Here is an 18,521-nt window from a genome sequence, read left to right on the forward strand (position 1 = left end):
CCAGACATTATATCATAGTCAAGATTAAATTTACACATAAGCACACTACAGGCTTTACCTTCTGTAAAGGATATGCTTTGTATGGCATACTGTATATGTAATTTATTTATTTATTTATTTTTAATGAGCAGTCAGACAGGAGTTACAATGCAAAAATACACTGATCAGCCATAACATTAAAACCATGGACAGGTGACATGAATAACATTATCTTGTTACAATGGCACCTGGAAGGTGGGTGGGATATATTGGGCAAAATGGGCAAGTGTACGGATCTGAGCAACTTTTATAAGGGCCAAATTACGATGGCTAGAGGACTGTGTCAGATAATCTCCAAAAAAGCAGGTCTTGTGGGGTGTTCCTGACATGCAGGGGTTAGCACCTACCAAAAGTGGTCCAAGAAAGGACAACTGGTGAACCGGCGACAGGCTCATGCGCCCAAGGCTCATTGATATACATGGGGAGTGAAGGCTAGCCTGTCTGGTCTGATCCAACAGCAGAACTACTGGAGCACAGATTGCTGAAAAAGTTAATGCTGGCTATGATTGAAAGGTGTCAGAACACAGTGCATCACAGCTTGCTGTGTCGTAGACTGGTCAAAGTGCCCATGCTGAACACTGTCCACCCAATCTACATTGGGCACGTGGCATCAGAACTGGACCATGGAGCAATGGAACAAGTCTGGTCTGGTCTGATTAATCATGTTTTCTTTTACATCATGAAAAGCTGGGTGCGTGTGTGTCGCTTACGTGGGGAAGAGATGGCACCAGGATGCACTATGGGAAGAAGGCAAGCTGGAGGAGGAAGTGTGATGTTCTGGGTAATTCTCTGCTGTGAAATTTTGGGTCCTGGCATTCATGTGGATGTTACTTTGACACGTACCACCTACCTAAACGTTGCTGCAGACCAAGTACACCCCTTCAAGGCAACAGTATTCCCTAATATTCCAACTCCCCAGATCTCAATCCGATCGAGCGTCTGTAGGATGTGCTGGACAAACAAATCCGATCCATGGAATTAAAGGATCTGCTGCTAACATCTTGGTGCCAGATACCACAGCACACCTTCAGAGGTCTTGTGGAGTCTGTGCGTTGGCGGGTCAGAGCTGTTTTGGTCGCACTAGGCGGACCTACACAATATTAGGCAGGTGGTTTTAATGTTACGGCAGATCAGTGTATGTCATATAAAATATTTACATGTTGAGTCAACAGTGACATGTTAGAATGATGTATTCTTTTCAAAGGCATTTAATAAACATTTGTATAATACAGAGTGAATTATAATAAAAAGCTGTTAATGACTAAAGAAATCAGTAATTTAAAAGAAAATCAAAGTGCTTTAGGTGCTGACATTGGTATATAACATTTTAAGTATATAACATATGCATCTCCAAGTACTTATTTAATGAAAAAAAAAAAGTTCTGTGATTAGTGTAAGAAGGCACCATCCACGAACACTCTTTGAAACTTGGGTCTTGTGGCCATTTGATGTAATGTCTTTGACCACTAGGGGTCGCTAACAGAATAGAAACCACATGCCATGACATGGAGAGAGTTTATACAGTAGGCAAAGATCTCTGTATGTTTGACTTGGATAGGCAAATTAAAAAAAAAGCACCTTTAGTTGAACTGGAGTACATGCTTCACAAACAATTCACAAAGCCTTAAAGACTACAGTGCTTTGTACAGTCATTAAAATCCATCTTTGGTTGACATCAGGTCCATTCTGCTACGTTCACGTTCTTTCCATCTATTCAGAACTGTTTGCTATTTTGCGCGAATTGAAAGATTAACCACAGTTTTGTTGACTTATCAAAGATGAATCCTAGATTGGAGCTATACTATTGTAAAGGCTAAGTGAAACTAAAGAAGAGTGTGCAAAATTATTTGGTTAAGGAACTGAAGATAAGTTTCTAGAAAATCTTGTCATTTCTGAGTAGTTACAGTGTGAATGGGCGTGTTAAGTTCGTTCAGTGTTTACATGCCAGTGTTTCATGTAGTCATAGTTGTTTCAACTCTATTTGAATGAATCTAGAGGATGCATAGAACTTTACTAAAGGTAAGGATAACACTAAAGGTTAAGTTCAGCCTTCTCTGCAGTCCATATAATTCCCTTTGATCCAGTAGCAGATCTGGGCATATTTAAGAGGAGTGATGCGCACCGCTACGTTAAACTCCTGGGGGGCACCGTTGAGGTCGACCCACTGGTGTCCCGAAAAGATCCCGATCACCTTTCGCTCCCAACGGCGGCGCCTGCGGTCCCACATCCGGGCATAAACTCCAGAGCCGCTAGCGCCAGGCTGAGCATCACAATGTTGATACAGAAGGTCATAGGTTTCGTCCCCGGCTTTGCAGAAGCGGTAGACCAGCTGGCCTGGTCGATCGTTGTCAAAGCCGGAGAACTGCACTCGTTTACCAGGCAGTTGCTGGGCAGAAGGACTCACTCCCAGCTTCATGTGTTTGCGCTTGTGAGCCTTCTTGAGTTCCAAGAGAGAGTAATCATAGTCCATGCCAATTTCATTAGCATTGCCCTTTATCCAGCCCTTGGGCACATGGGTGCGCTTGACTCTGATCCATTGGAACTTCATCTTGTTGTCAGTGCTGTTGTTAGATAGTGGGTCCTTTTGCCGTGGCTTCAGAAAACCGACACGCAACCTTTGTGTACCTTTGACATAGTTCTTTCCATCATGGATGCAGTGGGCTGCAGTGAGAACATGCTGGTTACCCACTAGTGTGCCTGAGCATCCGGTGGACAGCTTCACAGCAGTTGAAAAAGGGTAGTTCAGCAGGAAGTCCTGGTCCACAATGCTGAAGCGACCATCATGGCCAAAGATCTGGCGCTTGGTTCTGGAATGCCCCGGCTCAGCAGCAGGGCTCTTCAGCATGTTTGGGTTGAAGCCATAGATTCCTACAACTGTCTCAGTCAGCTGACCATTGGAGTGGAGAGTCTCGTAGGACAGGAAGTGTCGCAGGTCCCAGTAGCTTGGTGTTGGGGCTTCCTTGTGACACTCGGGACCACAGGAAGAGGTCACTTCCAGATGAGCTGGGCCGATGAAACTAGGGGGCGGCCGCTCCTCAGTCTGTTGAGGAAGGACTACAGGCACACGCTGCAAAGGCCACTGGGGCTTCTGATGGGAGCTTGACTGAACATGTAGTAATGGAAGTAGAAGGAACAGGACAGGATGGAGCAAGGATGCCATATTGGTAGAACTGAGGAGACAAATAGGAATGAGAAAATGACCTTTGGTTCCGAGAAGAACACAAGCTTCCCTAATTACTAAATGCTGTCTCATTGTCCTGTTTACATTTATCTCGTCATTTCAGATCAAACGTATATATACAGCACATTCTTTGGCCTCTCTGTCTGCGTTCAGGGGAACTGTTATTAACACTGAATATCAAACTGAAGCACACTAGCTCAAAGTATACCATTTGTTCTGGTCTTGTTCCCGTTTCAGGTGGAATTTGTTCCACTGCTATGTTGTATATTTTAGACTCTAATCAGACAAACCAACATAAATGGAGACCACTGTTTATGGTTGGATGTTCAGACTGCAAAAATATGGAACTGACTTAGCGCCGTGTTATTTTTAGCCACCGGCCTTGTGTAACACACGAGATCAGCCATCCGCTTGGAAGATTGAGCCGTGGTACAATTTCATAACAAACGTTTCTGCTGATTTGAGGCAGAGACAACGGGAATCTTTAAATAAACGCATACATTCAGTCATTCCCTTTTTCCTGCTGTAGGTCCCTGGTCTTATTAACATGGTGGTGGTGGTGGTGGTGGTGGTGGTGGTCTCTCAATAGTTTAAATGAAAATGCTTCAACAGTACAGGGATTTTTAGAATTAGGTCCTATACTAACTTTTCGAATGTATTGAAGCTAAAGATTTAATCAGTGCTCCTGTCCTCCATATCCTTCCATAATGTGTGGTAGGCATTTAAAAGCCCTAAAAAGGCACTGAATTACTGTACTGTGCCCCTTTATTGTTATTGTGCTAATTTAATAAGAAATCCCACAGTAAAAACAGGTTGTGGATAGCTTTTTCTTTTTCTCCACAGTTTACAGAGTATGATCTATACGAACTCGAGGGCTTAATCTGTCATTAAAGCCATTAAAAAGATTTGACAAAGAATCTCATCACTGTCTCTAACTAAGAACAAATGCACACATATATAATTGATATATACCAAAAAAAAAAATTTCAGATCAAGGCTAGATGTGGACAAAATATTGTATTGCATTTATTGTACTCTATCTTGCTCTTATAACTTTCATGAATCATCTGAGGCTGTTATGCTTACCAGACATGAATACATTTAGTGATTGGATAGCATGCATTTGCATTAGCACACAGTAAAGTGTGAAAAAACAAAACGCAAACCCCATGAATCCCCACCCCAGCCCAGGTCTGATCTGAAGAAGGCAGTGTAAGACCTCTGGAAAATATATACCAAGCAGAACGGGCAAAGATTGACCAGGCAGCGATTAGGTTGGGCATACAAGTTGATAAAAGAATATTTTACATACATCACATTCGGAAAAGGATATTCCAGCTCCCTTTTTTTTTTCTTTTTTTTCATTATTTATATCTTAACACTATTTGAAACCTAACACACTATATGTCTTATTAGTATGCAAACTCAGCTTCAATCTCTGTATCGCAAAGATTAATATCAATAAGTGCTGAACAGATATATTTTGTAGCATTGTCATGAAAATACACTCACGCCTGGCTCCTTGCCATCAAGTAAACATTAAGAAGTCTATTACTCTTATGTAATTCACAGAGTTATTGAATATTCAGGATATACTATTCATGTTGATTTGAACTCAACTGTAACTACAGTGCAAATTAGCATTCATTTTGTACCAAGAGACAAATCAGACATCCTGCACATGAAACTTTTTTACTATACAATACTATCATTAGGTTCTGCCACCCCTGAGTGGTCACTTTGCCTACCTTTACCACCCAAATTCTATAAACCTGGACAGAAGAAAGGTCTCTTGACTGCCTTAGGCTCAAAGAAAAGAACAAAAGAGCAGTAAGTGACCAACACCCAGTGCTGCTGATATACAAAACAGGTCATCAGGCACAGATTAACAACTGAAACTTTTAGGACAAAAGTTGATGACAGTTTTCACCTGGAGCTGAGGGTCAGAGTGAGATCAGGTGTTAGGTTATTCTGAAAATCCACACAGTGTCCGTTTAAAGAGATGAGGAGTGGGGTGTGAAGGTGAGGTCGCGTCGCTCATTCCCTTCTTCCTTGGATATCATCTCGCCAGAAGTCCTCACGAAGGTTTCCTGGAGGAAAACGTGCTGTGACAGGAAGCGAGTCCATCCATGTGCGGGCGCTGAGCGGGTGGAGGCAAGCGCGAGACACAGCCAGGCTGCGGTTCAGCAGCACGTGACCGCGGACTCGCGCGCGCGCTCAAATAACCAGCCAGTCCAAATATTTATTAACCTGGTAGATTTTTAACTCTTAGACGCATGAGTGCGTCTAAAATGACCCCCCGGTGAGGTCATGTGTTTGCAATATCTTTTAAATAAAATCTTTTTTATATATATAATTTCAAATCTTAGGTCCAAAACAAGTTTTTGATGTCATGGCATTTAATTTTTTTTATTTTTTTATTTTTTCAACTTTTACTGATTTCAAATAAAATGATGTGGGAAATGCAGTATACCCGTGTGCAATGAGCACAGCCAGAAACAACTGTTCAAAGTGAGGAGTTAAGAAGGCAAAACACTCTCACTCACACACACACACACACACACACACACACACACACACACACAAAATGGTTGTTGACATTTTTGTATTGCTGTTCTGTTCAATTCACCAGATTGTTAGAAAATATTTTAAATGAATGTGTCGGAAATGTTTTCACAAGCTAAGAAGTGAAAAAAAATCAGTGAATTTCAAACATTTAAAAAATCCCGTGTTGACCAAAATTTGATACAAATAAATTATATTGTCTTTATAAATGATTATTATTATTCAGTTCAAATGGTAGTAGGTGGTTTCCATTTTCATTTACATTTGGCAGATTGCTATTATTCAAAGGGACTTACAATTGAGCTAAGCAGATGAGGGTTAAGGGCCTTGATCAAGGGCCAGCAGTGGAAGCTTGGGAGACAGGATTTGAACTCAGAACCTTCTGATTAAGTTCAAATTCACACAACCATACACAGTACAACGTTTATTTTGTCGCACACACAACCATACTCAACCATGCATATGACTCAGATCTATTCATATAAATAGGCCACTCTGTCTTCCTTATGGAAAAAATCACATACATTTCACATATTTTTCATGTGACTATGTAAGTAATATGCGTTTACATGTGAAAAACACAAAGGTTCTGATATTGGACATGAACTAAGGACATATGTGACATCATCTGAATAATATGTGATCATCTGAATAAGTAATTCATTCATTCATTCATTCATTCATCTTCAGTAACCACTTTATCCTGGTCACGGTCATGGTGGATCCGGTACCCGGGAATACTGAGAGGAATACTCCCTAGATGGGACATCAGTCCATATCAAGGCATTGATCAAACATTCATTCAAACCTAGGAGCAATTCTACAGCTTTCTGTGCATGCTCTCCCTGTGTCTGTGTGGATTTATTCTGGGTTCGACTGTTTACTCTCAGGTGAATTGGCTACACTTAATAGCCCCTAGGTGTTAATGTGTGTGGATGGTATCCCATCCAGGGTTTATTTCCACCTCCTACCCAGTGTAGCTGGGCTAAGCGCTGAATTCATTGTCATCTGGATTGAAGGCCTACTGAAGATGAATGAATGACTCTGCCTTCTGGAATGTTTTTGGGAAGTGCGAGAACTAGAGGACCTGGAGGAAACCTGGGTACCAATAATGCCGGTGCCAATAATTCTGTACTGTTGACCGTATTATCAGGATTTGCTTCCATTCCCACCACCAAAGCATTGGAAGTCTAACATTTCTTAGGCCAACATGTAAGTGTACAGAAAGGGAGGAGTTTTAGTGGTGCGCATGAATATGTTATACATTTAAATTTGGGGTGTATACAAAGATATTGTATAGCAATATCATGGTAATTATGCAGTATGTCCATTCAAATATTGGGATATTACATATTACATATACTATGTCAAATGATTATTGCACTTTGAACATAAATGTAAGGCAATATACGTTAGACCTGGGAGAAACAGACTCTAACTAAAGTCCAAGTTATATAACACTATATGTTCTCATACAGTGTTTGCTGAATTTAGACTATTTTAAACAAATCAGCAAAGAAATGGAGGAAAAATGCAAACTCATTACAAGTTTTGAACATACCACAAGTCTGGATTGACTGATTTAGGCAATGACAAAGGTCAGAGAGTGACGTAAGAGAATACGGCTTTCCCACAACCACAATTCTCCATATTTAGGTCTATCTTGTGTTCTAGGGTTAAGGACATGCAGTATGTCCTTAGAGACTTTGCTTTGGGTCTTAGGGGAATTGTAAATATGTGCCCAAAACTGTAAGGATTTTTGACATAAAGTAATTTAGGGGAAACGTAATGACACAAAAATTTGGTGGGCAGACACTTCACGATGTCTTTTGCATTACAAAATGTTCCTGATCCAGTCATCTAGCGACAGAAATTAGAAAAACAGACACTCCCCCTTTATGAAATCAAAGGTACAACACAAATCAGGAAAAGACGTTTGCTTTGTACAGTTAAGGAGGGTATTGCACAGGACAGAGATAGAAAAAAGGAAGAGGATGAAGAGAATGAGAGGGATTTCTGACCTCTGATGGTGACCTTAACCCCAGCACAGTGGTGGGCGAAGCTGTGATCCCATGAAAGCCTGGTTTGTTTTGGGCTACTGACTTAGTCACCATGGTAGCACTAAAGCCTGCACATTTGCATTGTCACCCTCCTACTCGATCCAGCCTCGGCATCTTGGCATGTTCTCCTGGCCTGAATGTCCTAATGTTTGTGAAATTCTGCCTCATCTCACTGACCTAACTCTAGTTTGCAGTTTGCTTCGGAGGTTATTTGTGTTGGTTTGTATATCCAGCTAGCTAATATCTAGATCAGGGTTATTCGCCTTTTCCAAACAAGTGTTCAAAACCAGGATAATCATACAGAACATATGGATTGAGTCAGATATGATATATTATTTGTTTACTCATTCATCTTTAGTAACCAGGTTGCAGTAAATCCTTTGCCTATCCTGGGAACACTGGGTGAGAGGTGGGAATGCTGGTCTTTTGCAAGGCACCATGCACAGATGCACAAACTCATTCACTTACAGGCAGTTTAGTTGAGGAGAAGTGGAGAAGAACATTCATCGAAGACCTGTGGGCATTGAACATCACATGGGATGATGCTGAGACCCTGGCCGGAGACCAGAGAAGTATTGGAGAGAAGTTATCCTGATATGATACCTAGCATGGGAGGATCTAAGTCTAAGTAATCCACCTACCAGCATGTTTTAGAAGGAGACCATAGAACATGGAGGAAACTCACAAAGACATGGAGAGAACATATGAAACTCCACACATTAACCTGAGCATATGAGTAAACCAGAGACTCCAGAGCTGTGAGGTGGCAACACTACCAGTTGTCCTGTTATTACATGAACAAACCATGAATTCATTTATCTTTGTCATGGAAAAACAAGTTCACATAGAAAATGTTAATTTTAACATCTGTTTGGGGCTGGTGATGATGTTTTTCCATCAGTCCTATCTTGATGGAACACAGCGTTCATTTTCATGAGAGTTTTTTATTTTGACTTTGTTTGTCTGGATTTTCACTTTGGAGTATGGATTCAGACACAGTGGGTAGCGATGCCAACTTACAGCTTCAGAGTCCCTGCTTTGAACCTGAGCTTAGGTCACTGTCTGTGTGGAGTTTCTTTTCATGTTCTCACTGTGTCTGTGCAGGTTTCCTCCAGGTTCTCCAGTTTCCTTCCACCATCCAAAAATGTCAATGCTGAATTGCCGATATGTGTAAATGTGTGTGTGAATGGACTAGCATCCCATCCAGGGTGTATTCCTGCCTCAAGGCCAGTCTGCCTGGTATTGGCTCTGGATCCATACAACCCTGACTAGGATAAGTAAAGGTGAATGAGTAAATTGAATGAGTTTCCCAGTACCAAGACCTCTGCTATTGAATCTGGTAAGGATTTTTGTAAAAGCATCAGCAAAAGACTCTGCATTTATATTTGTCTATATTTATCTTTCCACTATTATTTTTTTTTTATTATCATTCCACTCTAAAATGGCCTACTACTAATGAATGGAAAGCCTTATTCATTCCATTTAGAAACTGATACAGGCTGAATCTGACCTCTAGCTTACTGGTTTAATAGGCCTGATCTTAGATTAATTTGAAGGAGCACATTCCCATGGTCTGAGAATCTGACAGAAGATGGGCCAAAAAATTTGTGGTCTTTTCCTATTTCACTGTAGTGGTTTTTTTTTTTTTTTTTTTCCCATGCCAAGCCCTGGACCATTTAACTGAGACTGTGCCATTCCTGGTTCAGTGCACAGAAAGTGTAGCTCATCGATATTTGTGATCAAATAGAAGGCATTGACATCTTCTTCAAAATGTAACTACTTGTATCAAAGTACACAAGGAGAAGGATAATTAGGAAGGAAAAAGTTAGATACCCCATCAATTATACTTTGACAGATTGAAATGTTAAATATCTCTATAAATGTATTTAAAAGTCATTTTATATGACCCCTTTTTTGTATCTACCTTTTACAACTAATGTTAAAAGGACTTTTTCTTTCCCATGTTCTTCTAGACTGTACAGAGTTTGTGCATTTTTAGAATTGGTTCAGAAGTTAATGTAAAGGAGCAGTTACATGTTTTGCCTTACATTGTGAGACTATTATTAGTTAAAAAATGTCTTACAGAAATCAATTTAAGTGTAATTCTGGGAAAAGAGGAGTGTTCTTGTAACCCTGATAAATATTTTTTAGAGTAAGTACACTCTAAGAAATAATTGTTCCCCAGGGGTTTTGGGGGACAGTTAAGGGTTCTTTGCTTTCCAAATGGGTTCTACAGTATTTGGAACCCTTTCTTACAGAGAATTATTCTGTTGTGTTCTGTGTAGATGTTTTCCCCCTGGATTTTTACCACATTTTCCGCCAACTTGTTCATTGTCGGTTCCCACCTACTACTTAGTTTTCTCCTATTTCATGATAGCTGCCACATGGGAATGGTGAGAGGTAACACATGCTTCCTCCGAGTCATGTGCAGCCCTACCACTGCACCACAGGGAAGCCTAACATGCTTGTAGAAAAGGACTCCTAGCTGGTGATGTCTGAGGCATCGTCTTTATTCAAACTTATAATTTCCCAACAATAAGGTGAACACTTTTGGGGGGCCTAGAACATTTATTCATTCATTTATTAATCTTCAGTAATTGCTTTATCCTCATCAGAGTCATGTTGGATGCACCCTTTATCCGGATGCCAATCCATCTCATGGCACCACACATGAACATTTATACACTCGTTCTCAACTACACGCAATTTAGCATAGCCACATACCATATTATGCAACAAAAAAAATGTGATAATGTAAAGGGTTAATTTATTAATTTACCCTCAGTAACTGCTTTATTCTGTCTATGCACACACTCGTTCAAACCTAGGGGCAATATTATGCAGCCAGTCCACCTACTGGCATGTTTGTGGTTGGTGGAAGGAAACCAGAGAACCCAGATGAAACCCAATCAGACATGGGAAGAGAAAGCATAGAAACTCCACACAAACAGTAACCCTAGCTCAGAATCAAACCCAGGACCCAGGAGCTGTGAGGCTGCAACATTACCCCCTGGGAGTAATACTGCCCACTTCACATTGAGATTTATGCAAATTTCAATAAATCTCACATTGATTCAACTCTCTGCTGTACATACATTCAGCCAGTTACCCAAACTACTGTATGTCTGCTGTAAGTTATACAAAGAGTATACTTCTATGTCTGCTCTTTCAGTAGATTTTAATGCACTACTTCCTCCTCAGATAGAAATTGCTTTTTAATATAGCTCATGGCAACTCATATAGTTTCTTCATTGACAACAAGAACATTTTTGTATGCTGGAAGTTAAAATATAAGGGTGTTGATCTTGTATTTGAAAACACTTCAATATCTCACAGAACTGGACAACAGCCAGCTCTCTGTAAAATCTCCCATAAAACCAGTTGCCAAAAGAACTATGCTAGAATGATTAACTTCTGTGCATAGGAGAAATTCCTCAAATCTCCAATAAAGGGGCCCTCCCAAAGCTGTTAATTTTACAGAGGGGATTTTTTTTCTCGGGAACCAAAATGAACACCTGCCCTTTCCTCCCCCTAAAGCCAAGTAACAGCATATAACCTCTGGCATGTACATAAAGGGAATTGTTTTCTGCCATATGGACAGTGTCACTTCTGTCTCTCCAGATGTATCAGCTGAATTTCCTGCCGAATTGAGGTGTGAATGGGTGGTGGGTGTGTCGGGGGAGGGGGGGGGTACTCCAGAGCTCATCAAGGTACTAGAAAAATTCCCCCACACTTCTCTTCATGAGTCATGTGTACTGTATGAGTCAGGGCCACCAGGGACAGCATGAGAAAAATCTGGCAGCTTCACAAAGTAGCTTTGCAATGGAATCATTTGGGGGAGGGTTGGGAGGGTTGGGGAGGTGGTTGAAGGGGTTCAGAAAATGATCTGTGATTGCGTGCAACCAGGCAAGTGTTTAGGGTTTATGATTTTGGCCCAAGACAGTGTCCATTCTTCTCAAGAAGCACAGGGTGTTGATTTCTCAAGGGTGCTTTAGACAGGAAAATGGGACAAACCAATTCTGCCAACAAATGCTAATACTGTTCCTAGTCTGGGCATCAAAGTTTGTAGAGACATGGTTGATTTATACAGAGAAAGGCCATGCTTTCTTGGAAATAAGTGAAGCGTACACTTGATAAATTGAAGGAATCACGGACTCCAAAGGCTTGTATCTAAGGGATATCTTAGGGATATTTTGGACAGTGCTTGGATGGCCAGGCTTGCCACACTGTACTGCATATTTTCTGTACTCTAGCTCTTGTTTTTGATCAGGTCTGGTCGGCCATTAACACATAAAACATAACATATGCTATAACTACCTTTGTTTAGACATTGATATATGTGTGTGTGGTTACTTTCAGCAAATTACATTTTCAGTATAAGGTTGTGTGTGAGAGCATCTGAGAAAGATGTAAAAATGTAAAATAAATAAATAAATAAATTACTTTTGAATGCATTAGTGCCACACCACAGATGCACCCTGTGTCGAGTTTGTTATGAAAGAAGCCACTTGTTTGAGAGGAATAGTAGTTGTTGCCAAGGAACCAGACATTCCTCAGAGTGTTGCCTTAGATAATTAGAGGATATTTTGCATGCATTCTTCTTCAGACTTTTACGTTCAGCATTGCCATCCCTAATCGACTCTGTGTGTTTGTCCTCAAGATCATTCATCCAAGATCACTGGATTCTTAGTGATATAACAGCTGCCTCTGTGAAACAATATGAACCTATGGAACTAGAGAAAGGGAAGCATGAAGAAATTCAGAGGAATGCAGACCAAGGAGGGAAACTATGTATGGGCCAAATTTCTATTCAAATGAAAACTCACAAAAAACTTTTAGGAGGGAATTGAAAACCACTATATGGGGTTCAAAATCCCCCATACAGACAGGCATGCCAGGGCAAAAGGAACTCTGTATATGCCAAGTTAGCTCCAGCATATCCTTGAATTATTTGGACGAGCCTATCTTTATATATTGACACATATGTCCATGTTTCTCTTGTACAGCTAAATTGCCTTAAATTGTGGTCAGTGCAAATTATCTGCCGTTGTGCTCTGTACATTTTGGAATTGGTGCATAGCATAATAGCCCATGGCCAAGCTTGAAATTAAATTAAGTGTAATTTGATCCGAATAGCACATTGTTTATGAAAATCGTCCGGATCTGAAGATTACAGATGTCACAACATCTGAATTCAAGCCTGTTAATGCAGCTGGGACTTTCTGCCAAGAAATTTAAGCAATGTGCTTGTTAGTGGGGGAAAAAACCCCAAACAATTTCCTCAACATTTATCTTGATGCATGCTTTTGATCTATTTGGAGAATTCTCTAAAGCAGGCAATTTGTTATGTCCTGAGTCCTACTTTAGATTACCTCCTCAGCACCCTTTCCTGGTTTTCATATTTGATTTAAGGGGGGCGATTGAGATAACAGATCTGGACTGATTAGCATGAACATGAGAGCAGAAATGATTTCTCTTGTCGGCCATGCGGCACTTCTGCAGCCATGTTTATGCTAAATTCTTGAGTACATATGCTATTGTGTTCATTTAGCTAAAGGTGGTACTTATAAATTTACACATTACTTCATATGCACAGCTGTGTTTAGGCTTCACTTGGGCTTTAGAGATTCAGTCTTATTTGGGTGGGGTGGTGACTCATTTGAGTTCTGTCCTGGAAACCAAGGAGTGGAAGGGTTGTGTGTTTGGATTATAGTCAGAGCATGCATTGCTTTGTAATTGCTGTTTGTGTGGCTCACTTTTGGAAGCATGCTATAGAGAAGGCAGGTTAGGATCTGTGCACTGGTAATATCCAATTAAGGGAGCTTCCAGATGACTGAGAGTATCTCTTAACAAATTATTTCAGTATTTCAGCAGAACATTTCAATTCCTGTAGATGCTACTAAGGATCTAGTTTCTTGGGACCCTTTTGCTCTTTACTATAAGTAGCTACTATGAGTTTTTTAGAAGTATAAACTGATTAGACACCTCAAACCATAAGCCATCCAAAGAATTCTTTAGGGACATTTTTTTCAGATAAGCCTATAAGTATGCCTTTGACAAATGAAGAACATACTGAAATCATTCTCATGTCTGGATTGGGACGCTTGGAAGGTTGGGATGGACTTTAACAGGAAACATGGCAAGCACATCACACACAACACTGCTGCCAAACTGGGAGCCAAAGTTGGGAGAGACGACTCTGTGCGTGTCGATAAAGAAATGACAATCATGTAGAGGATGTATTGTAAATAAAGTTACATTTAGCTAAAAAGTGTTAATTTCCCCTATGTATGGATACTTTTTGGACACCCTGTATTTGCTAAGAAAAATGATCATACCTGACTTGTTCTGTCTCCAGCTGTGACTAATATTCATGGAACACCTGACACATCATGGGTTTTCCAAAGATGTAAAAACAGGATGCACACCAAGTTTCATAGGATATTTAATGTTTTGACATTACGGGTTTCCATCCTCTTGGTGTTTAAAATACATATCCATGTTTACCCTGGGAAATGTGACCAATGAATCAGTTGGAATGGTATTTAGTCCCTCATAAAGGTCAGATGTGATCGTATATCCAAGTGGGCAAAAGACAATTGGAAAAAGATTCAAGCAAAAGCACTAAATGTCTGGTATATTCCTATAAATAATGAGCATACAGTGGTGCTTGAAAATTTGTGAACTTTCAGTATCTGGTGTGACCCCCTTGTGTAGCAATAACTGCAACTAAACGTTTCCGATAACTGTTTATCAGTCCTGCACATCGGCTTGGAGGAATTTTAGTCCAACTCATTCCACAGCTTCAGCTCTGTGATGTTGGTGGGTTTCCTCACATGAACTGCTTGTTTCAGGTCCTTTCACAACATTTCTATTGGATTAAGGTCAGGACTTTGACTTGGCCATTCAAAAACATTAACTTTATTCTTCTTTAATCATTCTTTGGTAGAATGACGTGTGTTTAGGGCCGTTGTCTTACTGCATGACCCACTTTCTCTTGAGATTCAGTTCATGGACAGATGTCCTGACATTTTCCTTTAGAATTCACTGATATAATTCAGAATCCATTGTTTCATCAGTGATGACAAGTCGTCCTGGCTCAGATGCAGCAAAACAGGCCACAACCATGATACTGCCACCACCATGTTTCACAGCTAGGATAAGCTTCTTATGCTGGAATGCAGTGTTTTACTGTTTGGTCTCATCCATCCATGAAATGTTTTTCCAACAGCCTTCTGGCTTGTCCACTTGATGTTTAGCAAATTGCAGACGGGCAGCAATGTTCTTTTTGGAGAGCAGTGGTTTTCTCCTTGCAACCCTGCCATGCACACCATTGTTTTTCAGTGTTCTCCTGATGGTGGTCCCATGAACATTAACATTACCTAATGTGAGAGAGGCCTTTAGTTGCTTATATGTTACCCTAGGTTCCTTTGTGACCTCGAGGACTATTACACATCTTGCTCTTGGAGTGATCTTTGTTGGTAGACCACTCCTGGGGAGAATAATAATGGTCTTGAATTTCTTCCATTTGTACACAATATGTCTGTCTGTGGATTGGTGGAGTCCAAATCCTTTAAATATGGGTTTGTAAGCTTTTCCAGCCTGATGAGCATCTGACTCTAATTTCACTTTCAAATTAATTTGCTTGCTTGCTTGCTAATCCTAGACGTTCACATACTTTTTCCACTCACGGATATGAAATATTGGATCATTTTCCTTAATAAATAAATGACCAAGTATAATATTTTTGTCTCATTTGTTTATCTATTTGTCTACTTTTAGGACTTGTGTGAAAATCTGTTTTAGGTCATATTTATGCAGAAATATAGAAAATTCCACAAACCTTCAAGCACCACTATATGTGTAGCTGCTTATTTCAAATTGGCACAACACACTTAACATCACAAGTTAAAAAAAACACTGCAATACTCAATTCTCAACCACCTCTACTGGTATGGGACATACAACTCTGTTCATCCTCTGTTTATTTGTTTTGTATGATTGCTGGTCAGTTGAATGACAGTATGTTAACAGTGGGATCTGTCCATATGTGTTTTATGTACAGTGCACTGCACACTACAGTTATGTGTCTGTTAACACAGACTCATTAAGGAAAAGTGTTACAGGATCAGCACCAATTAAAATGCTTTGGGTATTTGGTAGTGCTGAGTGATGTTAGCACCTGCCAGAAACAATAAGCTCAGAGTTCAAGACACCAGTCATTTCATAATTGCCAGTTAATGTACCCAGCATTTTACAACAAAGTTTTTCCTTGTGGCATTTTAGGGATTGGAATAAATCCATACCTATATGAGAACCAAGTTTACAAGTGGTTTTAGGGTTTATTCCTAAACACACAACACAGAGAACAAAACACCATGACTATATAAATGGTAACTGTAAATTGGGATGGATGGGGGTTTAAGTGTTACTGATTATTAAAAAAAAAAAACAACAACCTACAGATCAAAGTTCCTTTCTATGACTGTCCACCAAAAGTCAGTGACCGGATAAGGAGGACATTACTCAGAGAAGCAAGATTTTATATAGATTATATCAGATAGATTGTATAATATACATCCTTAAGGTCCATGGCTGGATTAACTGGGATCTGGCCTATAGGGCTTCAGGAACACAGAGGCTTCACATCAGTGGGTTCAAATAAACAGTTTGAATCTTTAACATACAAAATTTTTGGCTAGTTACTTCACCCATATTCATGTTATCCCGTGAGATGGAGGAGTGGGTGTGGAGTGACAAAGGGCATGCTATCAAATATCACTTCATATTAGGCTATTTATTTTTATTATTTCCTCTGATTATCGGATTATTATGATTTTTCTCCTAGCACATTTGAGAGCGAGGCCAAAACTGCAGCGACAAGTACAACGTATTAAATTAGCCACATATTATTACAAGGGGGAAGAAAGTGACTTACTGTCAGCTAGCTGCCAGACACATGCTACAACAGAACAAGAGCTAAAGTCTTGCGATCCAGTAAAATCAGTGCTGAATTTATTTATTTTTCTTAATTTTATGCATTTCTGAAACTAGCAGCTATTGAATAAATACTTTATTTTTAGTGACCATTTACTAGTCTATACAGTAGTGCTTGAAACATCTGCATAAATACATCATCAGATTTTTCACACAAGTCCTAAAAGTAGACAAAGAGAACCCAATTAAACAAATGAGACAAAATATTATACTTGGTCATTTATTTATTGAGGAAAAAGATCCAATATTATATATCTGTGAGTGGCAAAAGTATGTGAACGTCTAGTATTAGCAGTTCAATTTGAAGGTGGAATTAGAGTCAATCAATGGGATGACAATCAGGTGTGAGTTTTATTTAATGAACAGGGATCTATCAAAGTATGATCTTCACAACACATGTTTGTGAAAGTGTATCATGGCACGAACAAAGGAGATTTCTGAGGACCTCAGAAAAAGAGCTGTTGAAGCTCATCAGACTGGAAAAGGTTACAAAACCATCTCTAAATAGTTTAGACTCCACCAATCCACATTCAGACAGATTGTGAATAAATGGAGGAAATTCAAGACCATTATTATTCTCACCAGGAGTGGTCTATCAACAAAGATCACTCCAAGAGCAAGACGTGTAATAGTACGCGAGGTCACAGAGGATCTCAGGGTAACTTTTAAGCAACTGTCTCACATTGGCTAATGTTAATGTTTATTAGTGCACCATCAGGAGAACACTGAACAACAATGGTGTGCATGGCAGGGTTGCAAGGAGAAAACCACTGCTCTCCAAAAAGAACACTGCTGCCAGTTTGCATAAGATCACGTGGACAAGCCAGAAGGCTATTGGAAAAATGTTTTCTGGACAGATGAGACCAAAACAGAACATTTTGGTTTAAATGAGAAGTGTTATGTTTGGGACTTTAGGTGTGAAAATCTTATGTTTTAGCTCATAATTACACAGAAAAATAGAAAATTCAAGCACCTCTGTATATAGCCCTGTTCAGGTTGTATGTCTATTCAGTTTCTGTTTTCCCATTGCAGTCATACTATCTTACTGCTACATACTGTCCTATTTATTATGCAGCATTTATATAAAGCTGTGAAAGCTAAAATCTTCATTTTAGTGTGTCTCAAATTTGTCATAACCTAGAGCAACAAAATTGCTTAAACCAGCCCTGTAGGCTTCTCTCGCAGTGTACCATTTAATCTTTTCCCTGTTCCAAACACATCTGGTCCAACTCATCAGCTGATACTGTATTAATAGTCTGTAATAATAATATATCTCCAGGTGGTAATAGGTCCAACTTCAATGTTTAAATATAGCACTGTGAGAAAAGTCATCATCATGACACAGCAGAGTGTGCAAAACATGCTTCCATACTGTTTGCTCATAAGCTAAGAGTACATGCTGAGGAAATGGAGATTGTGTGTGAGCTTGGAAAGCAGCCAGAGTAAATTCTCAAGACATGTGTCACACAGTTAAACAGTTCACACAAGGACACTTAGGTCATCATAGGCTATGGAGATTTCCGTGTGCCCTTTGTTGTAATAACACTCGAATTAGATGAGTAAATATTTCAAACTCAATTTTTTAGACTTAGATTTATTGGTAGAACTCATTCCTCTAGTTGTAAATTATTTACATGCACTCTCTATTACAGGTGTTATGAATACTGTTCCTACTAAAA

General features: G+C 39.7%; 1 protein-coding gene across 1 annotated transcript; it reads right to left on the reverse strand.

The window, feature by feature from the left end:
- Positions 1–96: 96 nt before the first annotated feature.
- LOC128602531 (serine protease 23) lies at positions 97–5,493 on the reverse strand. The gene is made up of 2 exons (XM_053616403.1): positions 5,151–5,493; positions 97–3,209 (listed from the first exon to the last, which is right to left on the reverse strand). Exon 2 carries the CDS (start codon positions 3,197–3,199, stop codon positions 2,084–2,086), a length of 1,116 nt encoding a protein of 371 aa, XP_053472378.1. The 5' UTR covers positions 3,200–3,209; positions 5,151–5,493; the 3' UTR covers positions 97–2,083.
- Positions 5,494–18,521: the final 13,028 nt, after the last annotated feature.

The sequence above is a fragment of the Ictalurus furcatus genome, chromosome 26 (genome assembly GCF_023375685.1).
Source record: "Ictalurus furcatus strain D&B chromosome 26, Billie_1.0, whole genome shotgun sequence".
NCBI classification, from domain to species: domain Eukaryota; kingdom Metazoa; phylum Chordata; class Actinopteri; order Siluriformes; family Ictaluridae; genus Ictalurus; species Ictalurus furcatus.

Bases quoted from the DNA above. Each gene is read 5' to 3' on its own strand.
- LOC128602531 (XM_053616403.1), bottom strand. From the start codon at position 3,199: ATGGCATCCTTGCTCCATCCTGTCCTGTTCCTTCTACTTCCATTACTA.